The sequence below is a fragment of the Rhinolophus ferrumequinum genome, chromosome 27 (assembly GCF_004115265.2).
Source record: "Rhinolophus ferrumequinum isolate MPI-CBG mRhiFer1 chromosome 27, mRhiFer1_v1.p, whole genome shotgun sequence".
Classification (NCBI taxonomy): domain Eukaryota; kingdom Metazoa; phylum Chordata; class Mammalia; order Chiroptera; family Rhinolophidae; genus Rhinolophus; species Rhinolophus ferrumequinum.
The window spans coordinates 16,584,640-16,604,478 of record NC_046310.1 but is presented as its reverse complement, the minus strand read 5'-3'; the positions used below and the strand labels follow the sequence as shown (position 1 = coordinate 16,604,478).

The window sequence follows — 19,839 nt, the reverse complement described above, 5'->3', positions numbered from 1 at the left end:
TCAAGAGAAAAAGTTAATATTTGGCATCCAATACACAGTCTCTCAGCCACATAACGTTTTCATCTTCTCCTCTTACATGTGCCCAGCTCTGGAAGCTTCTGAAACAGCAGCTAGCAAGTGGAAGAGGAAGTTTAGTGAAGAAAAGATAATAAATGTCCAAACCCCTCTCCCCAGTGCTACTTTTAAGCATGATTCAGGCCCAAGTGTGAGGAAGGAAAAAGTTTCTTAATGTTTGAGAGATGAAAGCTTTATAAGTAGATTGGACTAGGATTTTTATTACCTGAAAATTTTCTGCCCAAATATTTTACCCAGGGACAGGGAAGAACAATTCCACAGACAATTTGTCTAAAGGAATAATGACAAGAAAGAATAAAATTTCTATTTCACTCAACAAAGTCCAATAAATGAGTTACACTAAGAGATGCCACCATCACACAAGTCAAGAGGGAAGAAAATTTCTAGTGGAAAGAATCAAAAATGTCATAGTTTGGAGTCACATTAACAGAGAATTTTCACAAAGCACTAACTTGAAAATATATCCACAACCCCATGTTCACTGCAGCATTATTTACAATAGCCAAAACATGGAAACAACCTAAGTGTCCATTGATGGATGAATGGATAAAGAAGATTGATATATATATATACACACACATATATATATATGAAATAGAATATTATTCAGTCATAAAAGGAGAGATCCAAAACGGAGTAGATAAACACTCTGCTTGCGTTATTCCATGAACACATTAAAATTACAACTAAATTATAGAACAATCAACCTGGAGAACTATCTGAAGTCTAGCCAAACAGAAGTCCGATAACTGAAAATACAAAGAAGCCACGTCGAGACTGGTAGGAGGTGCAGAGACGCGGAACGGGTCTTACACTTGTGTATGGAGTTGAGAATCAAGAGGAATATCTCAGCTGCCTTGGTTTCCCCCAGAGAAGCGCAGGATTCCAGCCCCCCACACCATGCTCCCCAGACCAGAGTACTGGTGCCGAGAAGAGGAGCACCCACATCTGGCTGTGAAAAACAGTGGGGATTCCAATCATCTCAGTGGCTAGAAGGCTGTGGGAAACCCAGCCATCTACTTAAACGGCCCACGCACAGACTCACTCGCTCGCAGACACTCACCTTGGGCTCCAGCGGAGGGATGATGACTCAAGGGGCCTCAGATACATTTGAAAGGGCAGACTGAAGTGTGTGGCTTTCCCAGGGAGGACTAGAGGACATCAGACATTTTCCCAGTGAGGAGTCCTTCTTCGGTCCAGCCAGCAGGTGGGCGCCATCTTTTCTGTATTGAGCCCGCCCCCTCCCGCCAAATCTGAATCTGATTGGCCTGGTGAGCTCCGCTGCTCTGCCCTGCAGACTCCCTGGGAGCACGCCCCACCCAAGTCATGCACCTGCACCACCAGAGGCACTTTCTCCACGAGCAGCCAGCCGCACCCCCATTGCACTCTTTCTTGGAAAACTATCAGAGTCTAGCAAGCCCAGGTGGGCAGCAACTGGCCTCAGTGTGCTCTCAGACTTTTCCTGCGTCACTCCTGGCTCAGCACTGGCACCAAAACAGGATTTACATTAACCTGGTGACCACAATTCTTCCCACTCTAGTGCCTCACCCAACTTGCCTACCACAGGAGGCTTTATCAGTGACTGAAACTTATAGGAAGCAGCAGGTAGCAGCAGGCCTTGGTGCGCCCTGGCTTTTTGCGGGGCTACCCCATACCTGGTACTTGTGGCAGCTGTCCTTGGTTCCCAGCGTGGACTCTCCCACACACCTCCAGGTACAGCACAGGCAGCGATGAACTGTGGATTGCTTTATAGCTCCTAGCAGGTAGCCCTTGGCCAGTCACAGGCAGTGGGTGGCCTGGGCCTGTACCAGAGCCTCTCACAAGAGGTCCCAGAACCGACATACTTGGAGGTTGGCTTCACACCACAGCAGAGCACTGACCAATTTAGTCTCACAAGTGGCACACACAAGGGGTGATCTCAACAGGCACTAGAGCCCACTGGTGCAAATCCCACTCAGTGGGATAAGCCTCCCACACAGCAGCCCATAAGCTGTGGATGTGACCAAACCACACAGCCAGTCAAGTCAGCCTGAGAGTCAGTCCTACCTACTGATATGCCAATAGCAATCAAGGCCCAAATATAACAGGAGGGCATGCACAACCCACACAAGGGACACTCCTGGAGCACCTGGCTCAGGTCACCAGGGATATTTGCCACTGGACCCTACAGGACATCCAATACATAAGGCCACCAGCCCAAGACTGGGAGACAGTGGATCTATTTAACACATAGAAACAAACACAGAGAGGCCAAAATAAAGAAACAAAGAAATACATCCCCAATAAAAGAACAGGGGGAAAATCCAGAAAAAGAACTTTAAAAAATAGAGGCAAGCGACCTGCCAGAGACAGAATTCAAAACAATGGTTATACAACAAAGAAATAGCAAGCAGAAAAAAAGGCACAGAGACCATTTTTAAAAAGTCAGAAGTGAAGAATACAATAACTGAAGTGAATAATGCACTACAAAGAATTAACAGCAGAATAAATGAAGCAGAGGATCGAATCAGCAATTTGGAATACAAAGTAGCAGAAAACACCCAATTGCAGTAGAAGAAAAAAAGAATCCAAAAAAATGAGGATAGTTTAAGGGTCCCCTGGGACAAAATCAAGCATAACAACATTCGCACCATTGGGGTACCAGAAGGAGAAGAGAGAAAGCAAGACATTGAGAACCTACTTGAAGAAATAATGACTGAAAACTTTCCTAACCTGGCAAAGGAAATAGACATACAAGGCCAGGAAGCACAGAGTGTCCCAAACAGGATGAACCCAAACAGGTCCACACCAAGACACAGTATAATTAAAATTACAAAGGTTAAAGACAAAGAAAGAATCCTAAAAGCAGCAAGAAAAAGGCAACTAGTAATTTAGAAGGGTGCTCCCATAAGTTTGTCAGCTGATTTCTCAACAGAAACTTTGTAGGCCAGAAGGGATTGGCACAAAATATTCAACATGATGAAAAGCAAGGACCTACAACCAAGACTACTCTATCCAGCAAGGCTGTCATTTAAAATCAAAGAATAGATAAAGAAAAAGTCAAGAAAAAGCTAAAGGAGTTCATCACCACCCAACTAGTATTACAAAGAATGTTAGAGGGACTTCTTTAAAACAGAAAAAAAAATCAAAATTATGAATAATAAAATGGCAATAGTTACATATCTATCAATTACTTTCAATGTAAATGGATTAAATGCTCCAATCAAAAGCATAGGGTGGCTGAATGGATAAGAAAACAAAACTCTTACACATGCTGCCTACAAAAGACTTTAGATTGAAAAGTCACACAAAGGCTTAAATAAAGGGATGGAAAAAGTTATTTCATGAAAATGGAAATGGGGAAAAAAAAAAAGGAAAAGAAAAAAGCTTGGGTAGCAACATTTATACCAGAGAAAGCAGACTTTAAAACAAAGCATATAACAAGATACAAAGAAGGATCCAGTAATCCCACTTCAGGGTATTTATCCAAAAAATTCCAAAATGCTACCTCGAGGGGATGTGTGCATCCATATGTTCATTGCAGCATAGTTTACAATGGCCAAGATGTGGAGACGGCCTAGGTGTCTGTAGATGGATGAATGACTAAAGAGGAGGTGGTACATATATACAACGGAATATTGCTCAGGCATGGAAGGCAATGGGTTCTTGCCATCTGTGGTGGCATGGAGGGACCTGGAGGGTGTTGTGTTGAGTGGAGTATATCAGATAGAGAAAGACAGATGCAATGTGATTTTGCTGATATGTGGAACCTAAGAACAGAATTAACAAACAAAACAGAAACAAACTCATAGATACAGAAAACATTTTGAAGGTTGCCAGATGGGAGGGTGGTTTGGGGGTGTTTGTGAAAAAAGGAGAAGGAATTAAGAAGTACAAATTGGTTGTTACAAAGTAGTTATGGGGGTGTAGGGTATAGGATAAGGAATATAGTTAATAATATTGTAATAACTGTATGGTCATATGGGTACTAGATTTGTTGGGGTGATAGGGAGTAGGGTGGAAAAGGTGAAGGGATTAAAAAGTACAAATTGGTAGTTACAAAATAGTCATGAGGATGTAAAGCAAAGCATAAGGAATATAGCCAACAATATGGTAATAACTATGTATAGTACCAGGTAGGTACTAGACTAGTCAGGGAGATCGTTTCTTAAATTATACAACTGTCTAACCATTATGCTATACACCTGAAATTAATGTAAAATAATATTGAATGTCAACTGTAATTGAAAAATTTTAAAAGGGGAAAAAAGGTATAGGGGAATAAGAAGTTCAAATTTTCAAGTATAGAACAAATAAGTCATGGGGGTGTAATGTACAGCATGGGGAACATAGTCAATAATATTGTGATAGCGTGGTGCGGTGTCAGATGGTTGCTGGACTTATCATGGTGATCACTTCTTTAGGTATATAAATGTTGGATAACTATGGTGTATACCTAAAACTAGTAATAACACTGTACATTAGTTAATTGTCAATAAAAATCTTTAAAAAAAAAAAAAAAAAGGAAATCCTTCCATTTGCAACAACATGGATAGACCTTGAGGGCATTGTTTTAGAAAGTCTACTTTGCTTTGAATCCTAATTTTGCCACTAGTAGCTATGCAGTCCTAAGTAAATTGCTTTGTCTCTTTGAACTTATTTCTGTCTGTAAAATGAGTCGATAATACCTATCTTATAGTATTCTGCGGATTAAATGAAGAACCTGGGTAAAAATCCCTAACTTTGCTGGAACTTAAAATTAATTAAGCTCCTTTTCTCTTCTTCCACATGAAGGTAGGTGAAATCAAATCATTAATGTTTATTTAGCTATAAGTTGTCTCATTCCAAGCAGTCTGCTAAGTTATGAGAGAAACTCGGTAACTTTAGAAACATAAGTTTCATATATTGAATTTCCTGACAATCTCAGCTTCCTGAAGGAGTCCACCTACATCGGTGAACAGCAGAGACACTTTGATCAGAAAACCCTGAATTCAAATCCCAATTCTGCTGCTCACAACAGTGTAAACTTTTCCAAGGAGCTTAACCTATCTGAGCCTCAGTTTTCTCATCTAACAGGGAGGGTTGCTGTAAGGATTAGCCAAGATAATTTATAAAGCATTTGGTACACTGGCCTGGTACATAGCAACTGCTCAGTTAGTATTCATTTTCAATAAGTATTAATGCTCAATAAATATTAACTGTTTATTATTTTTGTCAATAATTTTTGTTAATTATTACTAATATCATTATTGCTGTTGCCTTGGGAATTGAAATGGTGTAAAGCTGTTAGGAGGACAGTGAGATTGCACTGACAAGCTCTGGGAATTTTACAGCAAGCAGCCTAAGTCACACATACGGAAAAATCATCACCGCTGTTTTGTAAATGTATCTAATCTCAAGAAAATGACGCCTTAAGATTGTATATGACTTGATTGTTACCATAGACACATGAATGGAATCTTGATATATTGTACTTAATCTTTGATATCATTTTTTCTAATTTGCAGTTTCTGTCCCCTGACGGCAGTATTTGCAATAGAGATCTATGGAATGATTCCCAGGTAATGATTGTGTCTAATCAGGCTTTAATGAGGGAAGTTGTCAAAGACATGGGTGGCAGCTCACAAGGAAAGACCCTTCTCCTGTTTCCCTGGGTGGGTCCCTAATATCTCTGCCCTATGTGTGATGTCCTAGAAACTGTATGAATCTGTTATCCAGGGGTACAGCAGGAAGGAATTCCTGAGAATTGTTACTGCAGCTGGGGTCCCCTTTTGCTCCATTCCCCTCAACAGCCATTGTCTTCCCAACACACACGTCTTTCAACTCTACCTAAGGGGCAGGCAGTAGACTGTGACAATGGGACTGGGAGGGGACAGTGGTTGTGCCCCCAGTGACCCTGAGTCAGCCCTCGAACACTGGCCATCGTCCTGACGTATCTATCCATCGGGAAACTGGTAGTAAGGGCATTTCCCTGGACCCCACTCCAGTTTCTTTGGGGAGCAGAGTGAAATGTCTTAACTCTAAAGTTGGGGTGGCAAATGATTTTGCTTCTCTCTCCTGGACCTGCGTTTTGTTTGTTTGTTTGGTTTTGGTTTTTGTAAAAATATTAAACAAAAGTGGAAAACAATTATTTATGGCCCTACTTCAAATATTACTGACTCCTCCATTTTTTTGTGCTAATGGGAGGCTCATAGTGCAAATAATCTGCAAATGAGATAAGACATGTTTCTAGGCAGCTTTGGGAAACTATAGCCTTTTTGCAGTCACTTTTCTCATTATATTTATCACACTGTCTATTTTCCTCCCTGGTCAGCCTCAAACACTAAGAGGTAAACATTTTGAGGATAGACAAGATGTCTTATTCATCTTTGTTTTCTGTCACTGGCATAGTAGCTAGCTATTAAAAAAATGGTTTAACTAAATAAATTAACAACTAAAATGAACAGTAATTTCTAATGACTTTTTTTTTCTTATTTCAGTCCAAATGGCTACCTGGTTGCTTCTCTTCTCCTTCTCTTGATGCTACTGTTCTTTAGCATTCTAGTTTTGAGCTACTTCCATTATATGAGGATTTATAGACAATATATTTATACACCAATGTACAAAACTGAAAGAAAGCAAAAGAGTAATTAGGGAAAAAGAAAGTTTACTATGAATGTATGTATGTAGGAGTGTGTATAATACTTATATTGAAACCATGTGTTTGACCAAGAAATACCAAGTCTGAACTCATAGTATCATCAAATTCAAAATCTGAAAAATGTTCTTAAATTATCCAAAACAGAAATATTTTCATATACACTGCTATTAAATTTATTCGTAATGTGTTTGCATTTATCTTCAGGTTGTTTATATACTCTCATGCGACTTTAAAAAAAAATAAATTTTAAAAACTAAGTTTGGCTATTACAATCCTTCCTAAGAAAGAAACTTTTGAAAATGTATAAATGTGTCAAATATTATTAATTTGCATAAAACTTGTCACATGAAAACTTATGGCTATCAATATCTATAAAAAAAACTTAATGTGTGTATATTTAAACAATCTGTCTTAAACATATTTCAGAAGTTTTTCTAATGGTAGATTCACACATGCAATATACAACTTATGATATTGAAAATAAGCTGATGTTCTAAGTTTAAAATTTTTATTTTAATATTCAAAATAGTCTTCTTAATTTGTCCAGATGTTATCACAGCTTTCTAAACAACTAGTATTTGTAACACTCAGATTTCAACCAGAGAAGCTGGTGTGTGTGTGTGTGTGTAAATGGTTGAATAAATGATTGTATATTGACCATATTAATCAGCCTGTATTAGTAATTTAAAAGATTTTCCACAAGGTTTCATTAAATGAGAAGAGCAAGCTACAGAGAAGTATTTACAGTATGACCCCATTATATAAAACAAAAGCTCTGTATATGAGAGCATGAAGAAAAGTCTGGAAGGATGCATTATCATTTTGTTTACATTATGTGCATGTGTATCACTGTGGAAAGGAAGTGAGGAGATGTATCAAGAGACATAGGGAGGGGAGGATATAAACAAAACTCTCAAAACTGAGGAAAGGGCAAACAACAGAAATACAGTATATAAAATTTTCTCTTTATGTAAATTGATGTCTCTACACAAAGACAAATAACAGGGTGATAGCCACCACATTTAAAATCATGTAATTCCAGATGGTATTTGTTTTCTTGATATTGCTTCCCACCACGTTGAGTTTATACTGTTTAATTAATTATAAAAAATAAAACTTTTCATCATGAACAAAAGAATGGGAAATGAAGAAGTGGAGACAGCAAGTGTGGACAACTCAAGGGAGCTCTCTGTGACAGGGAGCAAAGAAATGGAGGACAACTGAAGGCAGAGATGAGCTCAGGAAGATGTTATTGAACATTGATAGGAATAATCCAGGGGCTAGGGAAAATTGATGATGTACCTGCTGGATTAAAATCCTTGCGTAGGCAAGACAGAATGGGACCCAGTGCTGAAAGTGAAGAGTACATAGAAACAGACATAGGTAGGCTGGTAGGAAGGTTAGGGAATGCTCCTCCCAAGCCTCCTACTGCAGCATGTCTCCTCTTCCTCCTTCACTTGACCTCTAAATGAAGGATCCTGGACTGAGATTTATCATTGGCCTTTCTCTTTTTTTAGCTACACCTTTTCCTAGGTCATCCAATCAGTCCCAAGACTTTAGAGTCAACGAGGTCTGACAATTAAGTTCGCAAACTTGTTGCAATGCTGTTGCTAATCTTTTTCGATATCAAAGCCATTATTCATTATGAATTTGTACCAACTGGACAGTTAACCAAGTTTACTATTTGGAAGTGCTAAAAAGCTGCATGAAGGAGTTAGACAACTTGAACTTTTCGCCAACAATTCATGACTCTTGCATCATGATGACAATGCACCAGCTCACATGGCACTGCCTGGGAGGGAGTTTTTAGCCAGTAAACAAATAACTGTATTGGAACACCCTCCTTACTGACCTGATCTGGCCCCCAATGACTTCTTTCTTTACCCAAAGATAAAGGAAATATTGAAAGGAAGACATTTTGATGACATTCATGACATCAAGGGTAATACGCGGACAGCTCTGATGGCCATTCCAGAAAAAAGAGTTCCAAAATTGCTTTGAAGGGTGGACTAGGTGCTGGCGTCAGTGCATAGCTTCCCAAGGGGAGTACTTCCAAGGTGACTGTAGTGATATTCAGCAATGAGGTATGTAGCACTTTTTCTAGGATGAGTTCGCAAACTTAATTGTCACACCTCGTATAATGGCCAAGACTCCAGTTTATTCAAATACCTACTTGACATCACAGATGTCTACAAAGCATCTCAACATGACCAAACCATAACACTTGACTTCCAACCTGTTCTACCCAATTTTCACACCTTATAAATCGTACCACCGTCCTCACAATGTCCCAAGTCAGAAATCTGTAAGTTATCCTTGAACGTTCTCTCCCTAACAAACTCAACTCCCAACCCATTAGCAAGTCTTGTACTCTACTTCCAAAATATTCCAAAGCTCTCTAATGTTCTGTGTTCCAACTACCCCCAGTGCCCAAGTCACATTTTGGCATGCACTTGTGGAATAGCTTCCTGATTGGTTGAATCAATTAGCTTTGAGGTGCCCTTTTAGTGGGATACTTGTCCTGATATTTGCAGAGCTGGCTTTTTGTCATTCAGATCTCAGCTTAAAACTCACCTTGTCAAGAGACCTTCACACTGCAGCCACTCTAAAATTACTTTCAATCAGTTCATCCTATTTTAATTCTCTGCAAAGCAACTATCACTGATATTTTGTTTCTCCTCCCTCCTGCTCATTTCCCTATTCCCCAGGGCCTATAACACTGCCTAGCACATGGCAGACACACAAATATTTGTTGAATGCATGTAAAAACACCAACCATGTCCTAGGGTTGTGCTAATCTACAAGTACTGTACACTCTTCCCATCCCAACAAGACAGTTTCATAAAATGTAAAATTCCATGTTGAGGATTAACTGGACACATGTTAACCCCTTCCGCCACCAGTAATCCGCCTTCCTCTGTTTCCCCACTCCCGCCCCTTAAGAAAAAGGTGAGGAGGGATTTGGAAAACCGGGTCATTACTATAGTATTTTGTCACATTTCGTTGGCTTCATTGGGGTCAATGTGACAGAAACTAACAGCACGTTGAGGAGTCAAAGACTTCAAAGCCAGCCAAGGGCGGACCGCAAAGGATCAGGCGCAGACGTCCCCTCCAGCACTGCATACTGGGAACTGTAGTCTCACGGGAAATCCTGTTCTGATAGGATCGGGACCCGCGCAGCATGCTGGGATCTGTAGTCGAGGGCTGGAAATGCGCCACGACGAAGGACCGTAGTTGTTGAGACTCCGCCTTTTAGCTTCAGGCAGCGAGTGGGGGAATCCCCCACCGCATTCTGGGAATTACATTCTTTCTGGGACCCCGCTCCTCTATGGTGGTGAGGCGCAGAAGCTGCGCCATTTTAGGTCCCGGGGTACCAGCAGTAAAGACCCGGAGTGCAGGCAGGCTCAGCCCCGGCGCCGGGTTGGCCCCGCCCCCGGGGCGCCCGGCGCCCGCCCCTCGCTCCGACCCCGCCTTTCCCCACGTGCCTGCCGCCTAGGGGAGGTGCCTGAGCCAGAGCGGGCCTGCCACCCGTCCGGCCCCGTCGGCGCAGAGGGTCCTGTCGGCGGCGCCCGGGAGCGGCCCGGCTTCCCGATGCTCCCGCGCCGGCTTCCGCGGGCCGGGCTGTGCGCTTAGTGCCCAGCTCTGGCTCCCTGAAGCGTCCGCGGGGGTGGGAGCGGCCTCGGCCCCGCGGAGACGGAGCGGCTGGAGGACCAGGCGGCGGCCGCGGGGAGGAGGATGGGGGCTAACCAGTTAGTGGTGCTCAACGTGTACGACATGGTGAGTGCGGCCCCTGGCGGCCCCGAGCCCCGGCCCAGGCATCTTCTCGCGGGTCCGGCTCGGACCCCGGCCCCTTGCGCTTCCTGCCTCGCGTCTCCGCCTCCAGCTTAGTTCTCCGAGGGTGGGGGAAGGGGAGTATTCTTATTTTCTAATCCTCGCGGGTGTTAGTGATGCCCAGTCTGCCCAATGGCTTTGGCCAAGGGTCGCGTCGACTTGAATCTCTCGCGTGCCCCTAGCGTGGCCCGGACCCCGGCCCGGGGCCCGACACCTTGGCCGATGAGCAGTGTCCTTTCCGAAAAGCTTCCGTCGCAGGTCTGACTTCTCACTCCCACCACCGGGACTCCGGCCGTGCCCCAGTTCCCCCCGTCTCGATTGCATGTTCTCCCTGCTCCTGCCCAACCATGTATCTCTCATCAAGTCTTCAAAACTCTCAAGTCCCTGTAAGTCCAGAAAGTCACAGCTGTCGATGTCTGTGCTAGAATCTCGTTAAAGACGAACAGGAGTCAACACACCCTTACCTCCAAGGCAGCCTCATTAAAATAAATGAGGCTAAAATTTATCAAGAAAACAGCTGAATTATTTAGAGATCGTGGTGATGATGCTCCTTTCCTAGATTGTAAAGACCACTTTCCAGGTGATGCAACAGGTTTCTGACGTGACCACAGGAGTGGGAAGGGAAGAACTTGTTTATTATGTCATCTGACTTTGGAGTACTGCAAGCACACAGAATCGAGTCCAAGTATTGGTTTGCCTTACAATTAGAACTGAAATACCCGGTAAAAAATTACGTTGCAGTTAGATACATGCCTGCGTTTGCTTTTGGGGATTAGTTTTAGTTTTGTAATGTCTTCGTTTTTCTTAAAATTTCTTGTTAAGTAGTTTGGCAAATGAGAAAGTCCGCGTCCTTATTTTTGTTGGCTTAAAGATGCAGAAGGGCAGAAATACGACAGGTCAGGAGTCTTGGTTCTCATTCACAGATCTCAACTTTTTCTTCCCTTGCATTGTTTATAGTTTCTAAATTTACAGTGCAACATCTTGGGTAGGAAGGAATGCCCTTATTATAATCTGGGATTTACGTCAGGAGGACGTAGAGACTCCCTAAGACTTGAGTTCTCATAAGAGCTTGGAAGTGAAAGGTTAACATACAGAGAAAAGTGAAACATGGTAGAAAAAGTTACAGAGGAAAGTAATCAGAACTGGAGGTCCTTGAAAAGCATGACGCTTTAAGGTCTTTGGCCTATGTCACTGGTTAAGAAATAATTCTCCAGATTTAAACTTTTTGTGATCAGATAGATTACCTTTATTTTTCAAGACTTTTCATTACCACTTTACTGTTTCTTTGCCCCCACTCCCCACCGTAGTGATCTGAATTTGGTTTCTTGTTTATTCATGAAGACTATTACAAACCATCCCTTAGGATATATTCTGTTCTTGAGAGCATAGTATACCTCCTCTTCTAGATTATTAAACCGCTCTATAAATTGGGATTATGCCGTGGCCAGAAGGACACAGTTTCATAGCCTAAAAGAAATCTGTGGACGTAGAGGAAGAGAGTAGTTTGTTTTTTTAATAAAACTGAAAGTACATTCTTTGGCACATAATGGGCTCCTTTATGCTTTAGGTATTCTATGAATCACAAAAATCATTGCTAATTGTGATAATGTAGGAAAAGCTAAAGACATTTAAACCAGTATATTTTTAAGGGAGGAGTGTTCTGAAAGATGTTAAAAACATTAATTAATTAACAAAGATCTTGTTCCTCACATCACTTTGGTAAAAAATAGGTAGTTATAGAGGAAGCGAGTAGAAAAAAAGGTAAGTTAAACGTGCCCAGGTAACTAAAAACAGGGTCTGGAATTTCTAGACTACAGTGATTCATTATCTTCTCTACTGAATACTTCCCATGTTTATTTCTTACATACTGCTTTTTCCTTATCAACAGAAGGAGAAGGAACATATGAATGTATACCAAACTGATAAATAGTTGAATTATTAGACTTCTAATAAACTTGTCTTTGTATGTTCTTTTGAAGACTTTGATCTATGACTGTTTTATGTCATTAATACAGCTATTTACAATTATTTAATTACGCTCCTGTAGAAGTCACAAAAACGAGTTTCTTTAAGGAATTTAGAATATCATAAGGGAGGTACAATAGCAGTAACAACTCAAAACAGAATACTGTGATTTTGATAAGAGCAGAATAAGATGTAAAGGAGGGGACTACATGTTGAAAAATAACAGGGGCAAAACTTGAAGGATTGGTAGGATCTCTGCAGGCAGAGAACAATGGACATGAACAGAATGGCAGGAGCAGGAAAACACAGGTTACAGGCTGGACTTGAGAAGTATCAGCTAGGCCAATATAACTGGAGTGCAGGATGCATGAAAGGAGACAAAACTGCAAGTTTGACTAGAACTTTTTTTATTAGTTTGGGGCTGGAATGAAGGGCTGAGGGGGTGTCTGTGAGCCAGGGGGACCCACTGAAAAGTTTTCGTGGCAGCATGATCAGAGTTATGTGTTAGCATTGAGACCAATGGGTTGAAGTACAAATTTGTATTTATTATACTCATTTTTCTCAAGTCACTAGTGGGTTTTGAGACATTTTTGCTTGATAACCGAGGGCATATTCCTTTTCTCTTTGGTAGTACTTCCTAGTCATCATAGATGCCTTTGATGAGGATTGCTGTGGTCTGTACACGCCTAGTACATCAGCTGTCTAGAGTCCAAACTTTGTAAACATGAAAATCAACTTTTGGTTTGCGCTTATAATCACTGTTTATAGGGACTTCTTGCCATATATCCTTGCGCGAGTTGTCTGTGAGACTGTCACCTGCTGTAGCTCTGACTGTATGTTTACTATTCCCTAACTTGGGAGCTGCCGACCATTTCTTTTCATCTATAATTGTGTCACATGTACAAAATAATTGTATCAAGGCCGCCTGTATTAACTTCCTTCTCATGGAGGAATAGTATAATCCTTATAATGTTATCTAATCTGACACACAGCCGCTGCTAAATTATTGCTGTCACCTTCTCAGAGATTATGTTTCTCTTTGTACTTTGGAGTGATCTACCACCAATAAGACATGTCCTGGAGTTATTTTCCAAGTCTTGGGAATGAGGTTCCTCACGTATTCCTAATTTCCTGGCATACACGGTAAAGCAGGTGATTCAGATTAGTTTCCGTGGCGGGGACCATCGCTGGTGTAGTCGCTCTAGCACAAGGTCTTCATTTGTCATAGATCCAGGTTATATGCTTTCCAGATTATCTTGGCTACGAATGAATTATTATTGATTATAAAAAAATTACATAAAATATAAAAAATTGTAAAATAAAGTTATGCAGTGGTGTGATGATGTTTGTAGACTAATTCTTTAAACAATTTCCTTTCTATTTTTAAATAGTATCTGCACCATCTTCAAAGCCTTACTAGAAAAGAGACCCTTTCTAGGACTCTTCAAATGAGGAAGTCTTGGTCTGGTCTCCATTCTTTTGACCCTCCTATTTCCATTACACTCTTCCAAGAGAGTGTGCGGTCACGCACGTGTGATAGGATCTAACTTCTGAACATCAGCAGATCTGCGGTGGACTTTTTGGATGCGTTCCAGACTCTTCATCTAAATGATTCCATAATGTTACAGAAGCAATGTGGAACAAACTTTCTTCGTTCCCTCCTATCCCCACGTCAGACCTGTCCCCTTTGCTCGAGCCAACCCCTTACCCCCACACCAATACCTCATGTGTTGTGATTTTATCTTGTGAGCAGCACCTTCTTCGACTCACTTTTCCGAGCTAGACCCTGGAAGTAAAACTAAATTCCTCTTTATTGCAAACCCTTCATACTCAAGTCACCAGGCCCTGTCTCTTACTTTGGTTGATTCTGTCTGAAAGTAAGAGAGCTTGACAGTGAGTGGCTTAAACTGGAAGGATACTTAAGTCCACAGGTAAACAGACCCCGGGTTAGTTCAGCACCGCAGCCAGCTCACCAGGGACCAGGACTTTGCACCCTTCTCTTCTGCTCTCCTGAGCATGTTGGCTTTTGTGCTTGGTTGTCCCCCTCATAGTTGTAGAATGGCGGTCACAGCACTAGACACTGTATCCTCATTCAGCAGGACATGAAGGAACACAGGTGAGTTGGGCCTTTCTCTACATGCACCTCTCTCCATTTAATAGAAAGAAAAGGCTTTGCCAGAGCCACCCTCCTTTCCCAAGAGATAGTCCAGAAAGGGCTCGCATGTGCCCGTGAGGAAGCTGAGGAAGAGATTCTGGCTTTTCCATGAGTTGTGGGTAAGGAAAGCGGGGAGCTGGAAATAGCAGTTAGCCGAGAACCTGTGTCTGTCCCATACTTTATTTTCTTAGTATTCTTTAAATTGATTACCTGATTCTCATTTCCACTGTTGCTTTTCAAGTTCAGGTCCTCATTACCTCTGTTTGTATAATGTAGTATCCTTCTTACTAGTTCCAGCCTCTGGTATTACTTCTTTTTAATCCATCTTCCCTTCTTCCCTTCTGTTACTAAAGGAATCTTTCTGAAACTTAAATGATTGTGCTATTCTTCTGCTTACGTTCAACTCCAGGATAAAGTCTAATGCCCTTGATGATGTAACCCCTACCCACGCCTTCCCTCCCCACCCAACATACGCACTTCATGCTGACACAGTGAAATATTTTGGTTATCCAAGTAGGCTATATGCTGGTGCACACCTCAGTGTCTTCGCACAGGCTCGTCCTTTTGTCTGAAATGTCCTGTTTCAGAAACGATCAGCTGCAACCCCCTGCCCCTTCCAGCTGTAGCTTAGGCTTTATTCATCAGTCTTGGGTGAATGTCTGTGCCCTAGTTGTACTTTCTACCTGTCTTCCTCACTGCCTGTATTACACAGTTCTGTGCGACCCACCAGACTAAGTGCCTTCATTGCATCGTACTATACATATCATCAGTGTCTAGCACAGGGCCTGTCACTAGAAGATGTAAGTAAATATTTACCAATGAATAGGATTTCAATTAGACAGTTTTGTCAGGAATGGTGCTTAAATGGCATGAAAAAGTCATCTGATCCCCCTTCCTTTGGTACCAAATATCTATTTCAGTTTTTTTTTTTTTACTTAGTACAAAGCTGGATTTTAGCTTAGATTGTTGAAATAGGGAGACCAAATGAAGGGGATAAGTCATGGGAATGGGATAGGAAATATATCAAATATTCTTCTTTGTCGTGGGTTTTTTTATTTTAAGCACCATGGGACTAAAGTGAGGAAATTTTTTAATGTTTATTTTTTGAACTTGGATCTTAGTCACTCCTTGGAACGTAATCTTTCCAAAAACCTTATCAGTTCCTGAATTTTAACATAGATTAACTAGTTAATAGGAACTAGTTTTAATTTTCTCGTACCACGTACACTTTCTGGGTCAGTCCCACTTCCACCACTTGACAAGAAACTGACCCATGAGTCTAGCTAAAAACAAACAAACAAAAAAGACAATCATAATCTGTCCTACATTATCCACGGCAGTATCTTTTATTTTATTTTATTTTTTGGTTTATTTTTTATCGAAAAGAATTCAGTCTCTCTGTGTATCTTCTTTCTATTGCTGCAATAACAAATTGCCAAAAACTTAGCAGATTTATTATCTCACACTCTGAAGGTCAGAAATGCCGGTGGACAAGGCTGTCCCTCTACTCCAGGTCTCACAGGTCAGCCAGCCTAGGCTCAGGGGCAAATCTGCTACCAAGGTTATTCAGTTGTTACAGAATTCAGTTGCTGGCAGGTATAAATAAGGCAGAGGTCCCTTTCCTTGCTGGCTGTCAGCCAGGAGCCTCTCCCAGTTTCTCGGATTTCTTACCTATGTTCCTCATATTCAAGCCAGCCAAAGCACAGTGAGTCCTTTTCCCTCCTCAAACAGATAGGCCCTCCCCTTCTGCTGCGTCTGTCCTACCTCTATGCAGACAAAGTTTTCTGCTTTTAATGGCTCGTGTAATTAGATGGGACCCACGAGAGTATCCAGGATAATCTCCCCATCTTAAGGTCCATAACTTTAATTACATCTGCAAAGTCCCTTTGCACATAATGTAACATAGTCACAGGGTCTGGAGACTTAGGGTGTAGACTTCTTAGGAAGTCATTCTGCCTACCACAGCATCTATGAAAGGTATTTTGTAAACCCAAATATGTTCAGTATTCCCTTTCAGCAGTCCCTCGACTTGGCATGGAATAAATCTTAAAATGGAAAATTTGAAGTATTCAAAAAATAAAGTATGGAAATGTTTTATGATTGGCAAATACTCACATGTTAAGGGTCCAAGCACATTAGTGTCTACAGGCCCTTCAACCTGCAGTGAAATCAGTTCCAAGGTCACATTTATGATGATAGATGAAGTTAACGAAATAGAATTCAATGAAACTTGTAAGTGAAATACTTTTAAATACCAAGGAGAGCCTACTATTTTGGGTGATTTCTTTTGTTAAATGGATTTTTCTTAAGACAGGATGTACTTGTACTTTCCGTTTGTTGACTGTCAGATTTTCTACAAGATTATTTAAATTCCAAAACAACATTATTGTTTAAGTGTCACCTAGTTGGTTACTAGAATTTAATGGGAAGGTTGCCAAAAAAAATCTTAAAATATAAGAAAGGCAGAAAAATAATAAAGGGAAATGAGATACATGAAAATAATTTTAAGTTTCAGTTTATCTGGAATGTAGTTTGGTGTTTGTGGTGGTCCCCTACCCCCAAAACATTAACTTAAAAACTAATAGACCCCACATTATTTGAAATAAAAGTCTTTCCTAAATTCTTGTCCATACAGAATTACTGAGTCTACTCATTACTACACTATTTAATTATTATAATTTCACAGTATATCTTAGTATATGGCTTGGTCAGTTTCCTTGATGATTATTCCCAAGTTTTCTCGGCTATTACTCACTTTCTTTTTTAGGACTACTTTGTAAGGCTCTCTGAAAAAAATTCCATACCTTTTTTTTGTCATTTTTTTAATTGTGTTAAAAAAACACCTAGAGTTTACTGTCTTAACCATTTTTAGCTGTATAGTTCTGTATTGTATATTTATGTTGTGGTGCCACCAGTCTCCAGAGCTTTTTCATCTTACAAAACTAAAACTCTGTACACATTAAAGCACTCCCAATTTCCCCTTTCCCTCAACCCCTGGCTACTACCATTCCGCTTTCTGTCTCTATGAATTTGACCAGATACCTCATGTAAGTGGAACCATACAGCACTTGTCTTTCTATAATTGACTTAGTTCGCTTTGCATACTTGTATCCTCAAGGTTCATTCATGTTGTAGCATGTGTCAGAGTTTCCTTCCTTTCTGAATAGTATTTGGCTGAATAGTATTTATTCCATTGTATGTATAGACCACATTTTGTTCATTCATCTATCAATGGACACTTGGGTTGCTTCCACCTTTTGGCTGTTGTGAATAATACTGCTATGAACGTAAGTGTACAAATATGTGTTCAAATCCCTGCTTTCATTTCTATGGGATACATAACCAGTATGTTAGTTTTTCATTGTAATTGTAATTGTAATTGCACTAAACAATTAAGTTAACTTGGAAAGAATTGGCATCTTTTCTATAATATTTTTCCCCCAGTGATAAAAGTGGAACTTTTTTTGTTTTGCTTTTTGAAATTTGTATCCATAAAATACATGCAAATAGTTAAATGAGTTAATGCCTACCTCATATATATCTGAGCCATCTAGTAACAGAATAAACTTAATAAATAAGTAAAATACATGGCATATTGAGTGGCAGTGGGGTCAAAGAGGAAAATAAAGCCGGGAAAGGGGAGGGATAGTGTAGCTCAGGAAGGTGCAGTGCAGTTTCTCCTCCAGTTTCAGGTAGAGTGGCTGAGAAAGACCTCACCAAGCAGGCATTCCTGAAGGGTGAAGGGGGTACGCTGTGTGCCTATCTAGGGAAAGAACGTTCTACGCAGAGGATAAGCAAGTCCAAAGGATCATTTGGGCCACATGCCTCTTCTTAAGTAAATGTACAGCAAGAAACGAGAGGTTTTTAGGGTAATTTCTGATTTCTCAAGTAGGTTCATGAGGATCATTGAAAATAGAGCAGGCAGCACCAAGGAAGGAGAAGCCGAGATTAGGATGCATTCCACAAAGGCGAAAAGCACCGTTGCTGAATGTGAAATGCGGCAGGAGTTACTGAACAACAGATTGGAAACTAAAGAGAGAATAGCAAGATTTAGAAAGTCTCTGAGAACTCGGATGAGAAAGGTCAGTGTCAGTATCCAAAGGGATCAAGTGCTAGGCCGACTTTTTTAAAAGTTTGGAACACTCAACCAAAGCCTGGTTTAACTTTCAGATTTTAAGGATAAAGGAGAATTTCCTGCAAATACACACAAGCAAAAAGGGAACAAAATCAAGCTGACTTCAGACTTCTTTCATGACACCAAAGCCTAAATAATAAATAAAATCGAGATTTATCTACAGAGTATTGAAAGGGAAAACATTTCTGTCTGAATGTTACAGCTTCTCTAGTTGTCACTCGTGTGCAAAAGGACACAGACAATATCAGGTACCTTAGGGGAGTTAAAAGATGACTCAAGAACTTAAGAATGAGGTGGTGACAGTATAAAAGAAAAAGCCATGGGCATCTAGAGTTGTTTAATACAGGGAAATGCTATTACATAGCTATGGTTCAAAACAGTGCCAATATCCAGAATTAACTCTTCAACGAGAATGAACATGATGTTAAAAAAATAAGTCTCAAATTATATTGATCAAACCCTTGGGTGAGGAAGGAGGCAAAAGCATCCAGCAGCCCTACCTAAGAGGAGGTAGGTCCGCAGATACGATTCTTAATGGTATTGGAGTGTAGGTGTACATTTTTTTTTCATGTACGTATTGTTGGGATAAAGTCAGATCTAGAGGGGAAAGAGCAAAGAAAACATAGTCCATATGGTATAAGAGAGAAAACAAAAAGAAAAATGTAAAATGAAGACAAGTACAACCAAGCATATAAATTATGAAATGACAGTAAATAAATTGAAATCCCCTATTAAGCTTAAGTATGTTTACAGTGTCCTTTGCCTCACAGAAATTTTAAGTTACCTGTGGTCAAAACTGTTGTTGTTTTATGACCTTTCAGCTTCACGTCATGATTTTCCCTGGTCTAAAATTACAGAAATAATCTACATGTTTGTTCCCAAGTGGAAAGCCTGTTATTGGATGATCCATAGCTCCCCTTGTTAATTGGAAATACATGCCACCTTTATCGTACACTAAATTATCATGGATATATAAGCCCATTTCTTGACGTTCTATGCTATTCATTTATTTAGTTGCTTCTTCCTGCACTTTTATCAGATGTTCAATTGCAGTATTCT

The 19,839-nt window shown here is 40.6% G+C and overlaps 2 protein-coding genes across 3 annotated transcripts in view; both read left to right on the top strand.

Moving 5' to 3' along the window:
* Nucleotides 1–6,687, top strand: part of CATSPERE (catsper channel auxiliary subunit epsilon) — an 81,460-nt gene extending 74,773 nt beyond the window's left edge. The window contains exons 21-22 of the mRNA XM_033099352.1: nt 5,562–5,615; nt 6,534–6,687. Coding sequence (XP_032955243.1) covers nt 5,562–5,615; nt 6,534–6,687 — 208 coding nt within the window. The remainder of the gene's footprint in view (nt 1–5,561; nt 5,616–6,533) is intronic.
* A 3,234-nt stretch (nt 6,688–9,921) lies between these two features.
* DESI2 (desumoylating isopeptidase 2) overlaps nt 9,922–19,839 on the top strand; it is a 41,195-nt gene continuing 31,277 nt past the window's right edge. Inside the window, exon 1 of one of the 2 annotated variants that reach the window (XM_033099620.1) lies at nt 9,922–10,471. In XM_033099620.1, the coding sequence (XP_032955511.1) occupies nt 10,430–10,471 (42 nt within the window). In that variant the 5' untranslated portion in view covers nt 9,922–10,429. The remainder of the gene's footprint in view (nt 10,472–19,839) is intronic. The other variant, XM_033099619.1, reaches the window with a different exon arrangement.